Below are 8536 nucleotides of genomic sequence, written 5' to 3' on the forward strand. Positions count from 1 at the left end.
GTAAATAATATCAAAAAAAAAATAAATTAATATTAGTCAACTCAAAAGTCACTATTAAATATAATTCAATAAATATTTACGTGGGTAAATTATATTCTTATATGTAAAAAAAAAGATATTTGTAAACATTGTTCATTGTTATTAAAAATGTGTTAAGTTTTTTAATTAAATAAAAAAAAATACAAAACATTATTATGTTTTAATTAATTATAGACATAGTCATTGAAAACTGATTTGACATTAATTGACATGAAAAATATATAAATAATTGAATATATTTCTTAATAATCGAAGTTGATTATTAAGCGAGCACCTGGACAATCCTCTTTATTTAACGAAATGAAAAGAGTAACATTTATTCTGAGATCCAGAAATCTAATAGTATAAACCCAACAATCAATTTGTTAAAAAAACAATCAAGCTATAATCAAAAAATGGAACATCCGATCAGACGCTAGTTCTTAATTTTTCGTCACATTGCTGTCTGGCTAAAAAATATTTCACTGATGATGAATGGAAAGCATATAGTTCAGAATTTATCTCTATCAACTACCACCTATTTCGGCCAATGTAGAACTATCTCTCTGAAATACAATTAACTTCAGCCCAATATATAAAAAACTACAAAAATTATGTTGATTCATTGAAAGGATATCAAGTCTTTGCAGCAAGAATTCACAAGTTATAAGAAAGATTAGAAAAATATTGATGTCAGGTAATACTCTGTATAAGGCAACGTATAATGTTCTCTCTGGGATATAATTAACTTCAATCCAATATAACAAAAACTGGAAAAATTGGTCGATTCATTAGAAATATAACAAATCCAAAAATCCATAATCAAACAAAAAACAACCAAGCAACTAATTAATCTTAATACCACTCACTTTACAACGCAATTCCAATACTGTCGGGGCACTGACTCAAGAAGAAGAAAATTTTACTCATCTACTTTGTCCTTGCCTTGCAATAATTAGAAAACCAGAAGAAAGGGTCGTCTTTCGTCAAAAGTCTGCCCATTATGTGGTGTGTGAATGCACCTGCTTTTAGAGCTTTAATGACTTGCAACTTTTCTTCGAAATGGACTGCTACTTCAATCTACTATCTATCATCCAAGTATCTTAATTCACATATTCGTAAATAAATAAAAAGAAAATGTAAACTCCGTTTTACTGAATTATTAAGTTTATTAAACTAGTCAAGATTTATAGACAAACAGTGAGACAGCTAGTTCCATTGTTAAAAATACCTATGTTAATTAAATTAAGATTTGTTTGTTTCGATTGACATAAGGTGATTTATGCTTGTGAAATAGTTTGATTGTTTACATTTTACCTATAAAATATATGACAAATATTTCTAATTTTGGTAATTTTCCTTGTAGGAAATTTTTTTTTAAGAGTTGCATTCAACATTTTTCGCCTTAAATCAGTTAATTTATTTATAATGAGCTTAGTTATGTGAAGGCTGTTTGTGTGGTTAATTTATTTATAATGACCTTATTTATGTGAAGGCTATTTATGTGGTAAATGATCTTCATTAGCGGCTTTAATTAGCAAAACTACCTAAATGAAAGAAGTGGAAACATGGTGTAATATCTTAGATTAAGTGTGTGAGAAAAAATCAACTTGAAGATCGAAAAATACATTTATATGAAGGGTAAATATTAATTTTAAATTTGATCTATAAATAATTATTATATATATATATATGATATATATGATATATATATATGATATATTTTAGAAGATAAAATCACGAAAATAAAATAAATATTCAAAAAAAACATTTGCTTTACTTACCTTTGTGAAGGGACTAATTATTATTATTTTCTTCATATGGTATGACGATATAATTAATTATCGACGAAGAGTGTGGAATCATTTACTTTTGCTTTTAATGTCTTAAGACTTAATAATTCATGAGTAAATTATTTTTCATTAAAATCATTAAATTAGTAATATTATTTTAGAGAACTATTTATTTTATTTATTAAAATTACTACATATTTTTTCCACCAGATTTTTATAAAATTCTTTGAAAACATAGATATATTATTTCAGATAGATCATAGTTTCAGACAGTTCGGTTTTAAAATCAATAAATAAACATATATTTTGAATTTTTTGCTGCTGCAGCGTTAAGGTTTCCCTATATTTTATGCGTAAAACCGTTATATATTGAGGGATATGCCAAAGGCATTCTTTAATTTATATTAAATTCACAATTTTGTTCTGGATTTTGTACTCGCAAGTTTTTGTTTTACATTTAATATATATATTAACAGAATATAGTTAATGTATTATATTGAAAAATTATATATAATGTTATAAATAATAACCAATATTTTCTTTAATAATTGGTACCGTAAACTATTATACTTCACTGGCAATGGAAGCCATTTTGAATAATTTTTTATTTTTCACTAACCGTATACTTTTATGTCTACTTTACTTGAAAATTAATTACTATGTACATTACCATGTACAATTTGATATTTTCAGTTACAAAATTTTTTTAAAAAACTATTCCGAACTACATCAGCTGCTTGACTGCTCCACCAGGGTTGCCTAGCGCAATAATTTTATTTACTTTATAACGAGGAACACTATTTCATTTGGAGTATAAAATATATTTGTATAATTTGAATAAATAATACAAGGAATGTTTAAACAGTCCATACATAATAAAACGAAAAAATCGTTTAATATACAACAATTTTTAAGTAACAATATTATTTTTGTAAATATATTCACGTAAAAATTTATCAAATTATGCTTTTAAATGCAAATTATGTAAAAGTTATGTAAAAAATGTAATAATAATAAAAGTTCTCTTCAGAATGTATCGATATGCTCATTATTCGAATTGTTTATCATTACAAGATTAATAAGATTATGATCCTTGCAATCGACAATTACAATAGTATTGTAACAATTTAATTAATGCACTTTCCATATATATTTGTAAGAGATTTCGAAAATTGATACCGCAACAATTAACATAACTTTAAAAATCGCAAATAACTTTAAAATCAAGTATTTGCTTTTTTAAAATACTTATACCATGTTTACATTGTGTGATTAAAAGTAGATTACAGTCATAAACGAATACGGCGTTTACATTATGTGATTAAAAGTAGATTAAGGCAAAAGTAAAGATTCCGCATACAAAAGTTAATCTCCTTTTGGTCGCGATTAATTTTAAATCAACTTAGAAATGGTGATTATTTCTCTGCAACTCTGCAAATATCTTAATGTTGTAGATTTTTTTACGATCTTAGAAAAATGTCTTAATATCGTAGATTTTTTTTCGATCTTAAGGAGAAATGTCAAAATCAATTTAAAACTAACATTGAAAATTGGTTTAATAATAGTTTTATACATAATTATAACTAAAATTTGTTAAATTATTGTAATAAAACTATTTTTTTAATATATTACACACAAAATTGTAATTAAATGCTTTATTTACAAAAATTTGTCAAACACCAAAATACAATAAGAGAAGCATCAAAATTAATCTTCAATGTAAACGGAAGAGATTAAAAATGCAGATTAATTCAATATCGTTCTCTTAATCTCACAATGTAAAGTACAAATGCAGTTATTTAGGACGTGTGCGAGTTAGGCTAAGTTGCGATCTAAATGAGGGAAATTCTAAGTTGTGCCGATAATGTAGTGATATGTCGATACGTGTCGATAGATGGCTAAATGTGTGCAGTGCAAAAATTCTCCCATTTGGTTTAGCATCAACTTAGCCTAACTCATACACGTCCTTAATTACAGATTTCCCATTCTAATATGGTCGATAGCAATTTATTTAAATATTTTTGATTTTATTTAAAGTATTTAAGAAATGAAAAAAAATCCCTCAAGTTTGACAAAAAAATAAATACTTAAAACCAATTTTGCTCAATACCATTAATTGCAAATATGTGTGTATATATGTAATATCTATAAAATTTTATTTTTTTGTTTCCCTCTTTTTAAACACAGCAGACTCCCCCCGTTATAATATATGAACTCAGAAAAATATGTAGTAAATATCTTTCTACCACACTTTTTCTCCACATCTCTACCGAAACTTGGCAGCACTAAGGCAATCACAATCATTTGTTGTTTGAATACACGTGCATTGCGATTTTAGCGGAAAGTTAAATTATTTATAAATAAATATATAATTAAAGTTATTATGGCAAAAAAGGCTGCGAAAAGAAAAGGAAATGCTGATAATACAAATTTAAAAGAATCAAATAAAACAGAGCAAATACAGTCAGAAGATGAAAACGCAAGCGAAGATGTAAGTTAATTTTTGCATTTAGGAAATTATTTTCATTTATTAAAATATAAAATATTATAGGATTTATTGCAAAAATTTGAAAATATGGATGCAGATAGTTCAGATGATGAGGGTATCGAACAAAACCATAATTCCGATGATAGTGACGAGTTAGAATTTGAAAGTGATGATGAAGGTAATTATATGTCAAAAAACAAAACAGAGGCGCAAGAAGAATCCTCTAGTGAGGATGATATCGATGAGGCAGACATTGAAGATGTTTCCAGTGATGACAATAATACAGAAGAAGATGAAGACAACAGTTCAGCAATAAATGAAGAAAACTCTAATGAAAGTGATAATAATTTAAATGATCTAAAATCAGCTGCTGATGCGGATAGTGATAATGATGAACCTGTTGCTGTGTCTAAAAAAGAAAAAAGCAATTTAAAACAGAAAGAAAAACAACAGCAACAAAAACAGCAAAAGAAGAAGAAGACTAAAGCTGTTAAAAATGCTAATCATCCATCAACGAGTAATAGCACAGAAATTGAAAGCAGTGAGACAACCATTGGCACTACAACAACTTCGCAATTGCCTCCAATAGTTCAACGAATATTACCAGAATATGAGAATTCAGATACCTCTGATGAAGAAGATATACGCAACACGGTAGGTAATATACCAATGCATTGGTATGATGAGTACAAACACATCGGTTATGACTGGGATGGCAGGAAAATAGTGAAACCGCCAAAAGGTGATCAAATTGATGACTTCTTACGTAAAATTGAAGATCCAAACTTTTGGCGCACTGTCAAAGATCCACAAACTGGACAAGAAGTGTTGCTTACAGATGCTGATATTGACCTGATAAAGCGTATCAATTCAGCACGTGTGCCAAATCCAGAACACAATGAATATGAACCTTGGATCGAGTGGTTTACGTCTGAAGTGGAACGTATGCCTATTAAAAATGTGCCCGATCACAAACGTTCGTTTTTGCCATCGGTATCAGAGAAGAAAAAAGTTTCACGCATGGTGCATGCTCTAAAAATGGGTTGGATGAAAACTACTGAGGAAGTAGAACGTGAAAAACAAGCGAAACGTGGTCCTAAATTCTATATGTTATGGGAAACTGATACTGGTCGTGAGCATATGCGTCGCATACATGACCCAGTTTCTGCGCCGAAACGTGATTTACCTGGACATGCTGAATCTTACAATCCACCTCCAGAATATCTTTTCGATGAAAAGGAACAAAAAGAATGGTTAAAATTGAGAGATGAACCACATAAACGTAAATTGCATTTTATGCCACAAAAATATACTTCATTGCGTGCAGTGCCCGCATATCCACGTTATTTACGTGAACGTTTCCTACGTTGTTTGGACTTGTATCTGTGTCCGCGTGCTAAGCGTATGAAGTTGAGTATTGATGCTGAATATTTGATACCTAAATTACCATCACCAAAAGATCTGCAACCATTTCCGACAGTCGAGAGTATGGTATATCGTGGTCATACCGATTTGGTGCGTTCGATCAGTGTGGAACCGAAGGGAGAGTATATTGTATCGGGTTGCGATGACAAAACTGTTAAAAGTAGGTTTGAAAATTTTATTTGTTTAAATATAAAATTAATTAAATTATAATTTTAGTTTGGGAAATTGCAACTGGACGTTGCATACGCACCATTCAAACTGAAGATGTTGTACGTTGCGTGGCTTGGTGTCCCAATGCCAAGTTATCAATTATCGCCGTTGCTACTGGTAATCGTTTGTTACTCATTAATCCCAAAGTGGGTGACAATTTGATTGTTAAAAAAACTGATGATCTACTAAGTGAAGAGCCGAAAAATGAACAATTGGAATCTGAGCGTATTAAAAATGCCGTACAATGGGCAACAGCTGGTTCAGCTGAACAAGAAAAAGGTGTACGTGTGGTTATAACACATTTTAAACCTATAAGACAAGTCACTTGGCATGGACGTGGTGATTATCTAGCTACAGTTATGCCCGAAGGTGCTAATCGCTCTGCTATCATACATCAGTTATCAAAGAGGCGATCTCAAATACCATTTTCGAAGAGTAAAGGTCTTATACAGTGTGTACTTTTCCATCCCATCAAGCCTTGTTTGTTTGTGGCTGTAAGTTTTTTTCTTTTAGTCATTCCAAAAAAAGTTGTTTTGATTATATTTTTTAATTATAGACTCAACATAATATACGCATATATGACTTAGTCAAGCAAGAACTGGTCAAGAAATTACTTACCAATTCAAAATGGATATCAGGCATGAGCATACATCCTAAAGGCGACAACTTGCTTGTCTCAACGTATGATAAGAAAATGCTTTGGTTTGATTTGGATCTATCTACTAAACCCTATCAAACTATGCGTTTGCATAAAAACGCTGTACGTAGTGTCGCTTTCCATTTACGTTATCCACTATTTGCTTCTGCTAGTGACGATCAATCGGTCATTGTATCACATGGCATGGTCTATAAGTACGTATTATTAACTAAAAGTTATTGTAAAATGTTTATTGATTTTTTGTATTTATTTTTAGTGATTTGTTACAAAATCCATTGATTGTGCCATTGAAAAAACTACAAACACACGAAAAGAGAGAAGAATTTGGTGTACTTGATGTTGTGTGGCATCCAGTTCAACCTTGGGTATTCTCTACTGGTGCCGATGCTACAATTAGATTGTATACATAAAGTGAAGATGTGAAGGGCTTAGTGTAGCATTATATATGTTTTAGCATATAAGTTAGTATATCCAAAAGAAAACTAGTTAAAAATTAATTCCGGATACTTTAATTCATCTAATTTCAACTGTAATTTGTTTATGCTCGTTGCAAATGTAGCAGGGCTGTGAACCAGACGAGAACTGAATGGTTTTGAACCGGAACTTTCAAACTACGAGTATAAATGAAACAAACTACGCACCGTACCAATGTTGCTTTACAAATTATGCTTAAAATCACTGTTGCTAAAAGTTTTTCAATTGAACTGAAATAAAGAAGTATCGATTTACTAAATCGAACTACTTCAGCAATATGTGCGATTCACGGCTCTGAAGTTTAGCACTTCTAACAGCTACTGTTTGCTTATATTGAGTTTATGGAAAACATGAGAGCCAGTATAAATAAAACTAAAATGCAACATATTTGAATTCTAGCAATGTTAATATAACAAATCAATTGTCAATAAAAAGTAACTAAAACTGTATATATTCAAATTCCTTTTATAAACAAATTGTAATGGCTTTATAAGAAGATATTTGTTTTAAAGATAACAAAACTATATATTTCTGTTTAAAATTTATTCTGACCTCCATTTCTTTTGTTAAAACTTTTTAAAAATACATGTATGTATAATAAAAAATATAATAATTTAAATATTGTCGCATATCTTTTTCTATAGAAAAATCATAAAACTTATTTGCATTCTTTATTTAATAATAATTTATTGTGTGCTTTATGAAAGTATATGTATAAGGTAGCTGGACTTTAATAATGAATATCCAGGAGTGGGCGACTCTACGTGCAGGATTCACTATATACCCAGATAAGCAAGTAACACTCGCTTCTCTCAATAAGGTAATATATATAGGTAAAATAAAGTAATGAAACAAACTGAGAACCAAAGGTGATTTAATTGCTTTTATCCTTCGAATTTAATTTTTGTTATTAAAACTAATGATTTATTTTCTGTGATTTATTTTCTTCGATAATTTGATTTAACTTTCCCACGTTCTACTTAGTATTGGCATCACTTCTCATGAAAAGATATTCCAATATTTGGAAAAAAAAAAAAATTAATGTTTATTAAAACAACTAACATTTAACATTGGTTAAATTCACATTTTAAGCTAAAACATAAGTTTAGTTTTAATATTTGATATACTCAGATCTACTACAGAAAACCCTTTTTCACTGTTTAAGTCATGTTTCAACTGTATCATTTTAAATATTATTTTATTAACATTGTAATGCAAGTGTCAATAGCAGTCTCCACATTATAAAAAGACTTTTTTGAAGCAAATAAGAATTATAATTCTTCAATATTAAGATTTTAAATTAAACAAAATACTTAATTAAATTGTGTTCTTAAAAATCCATTATAGAAGTTTTTAAAATATTTATGTGAAAAAATTAATTTAAATTTAAATATTTAATTAATCACAAATTAAAATTGTATATGACAACAGTATCAAAATAAAAGGAGGTTTGAACTCTCAATTTTGATT

The 8536-nt window shown here is 29.0% G+C and overlaps 1 protein-coding gene across 1 annotated transcript; it reads left to right on the forward strand.

Moving 5' to 3' along the window:
- The first annotated feature begins 4117 nt into the window (after positions 1–4117).
- LOC119680602 (ribosome biogenesis protein BOP1 homolog) lies at positions 4118–7547 on the forward strand. The gene is made up of 5 exons (XM_038093514.1): positions 4118–4302; positions 4363–5884; positions 5941–6428; positions 6491–6786; positions 6849–7547. The coding sequence occupies exons 1-5, from the start codon at positions 4195–4197 to the stop codon at positions 7000–7002; spliced, it is 2568 nt and encodes an 855-aa protein (XP_037949442.1). The 5' UTR covers positions 4118–4194; the 3' UTR covers positions 7003–7547.
- Positions 7548–8536: the final 989 nt, after the last annotated feature.

Source organism: Teleopsis dalmanni, chromosome 2 (genome assembly GCF_002237135.1).
Source record: "Teleopsis dalmanni isolate 2A chromosome 2, ASM223713v2, whole genome shotgun sequence".
Classification (NCBI taxonomy): domain Eukaryota; kingdom Metazoa; phylum Arthropoda; class Insecta; order Diptera; family Diopsidae; genus Teleopsis; species Teleopsis dalmanni.

What these genes read in the sequence shown, in the direction of transcription:
- LOC119680602 (XM_038093514.1), top strand. Translation starts at nt 4,195, where the DNA reads ATGGCAAAAAAGGCTGCGAAAAGAAAAGGAAATGCTGATAATACAAAT. An exon ending in ATGAAAACGCAAGCGAAGAT is followed by an intron (nt 4,303 to 4,362) that starts GTAAGTTAATTT and finishes AAAATATTATAG; the next exon opens with GATTTATTGCAAAAATTTGA. An exon ending in TCACATGGCATGGTCTATAA is followed by an intron (nt 6,787 to 6,848) that starts GTACGTATTATT and finishes ATTTATTTTTAG; the next exon opens with TGATTTGTTACAAAATCCAT.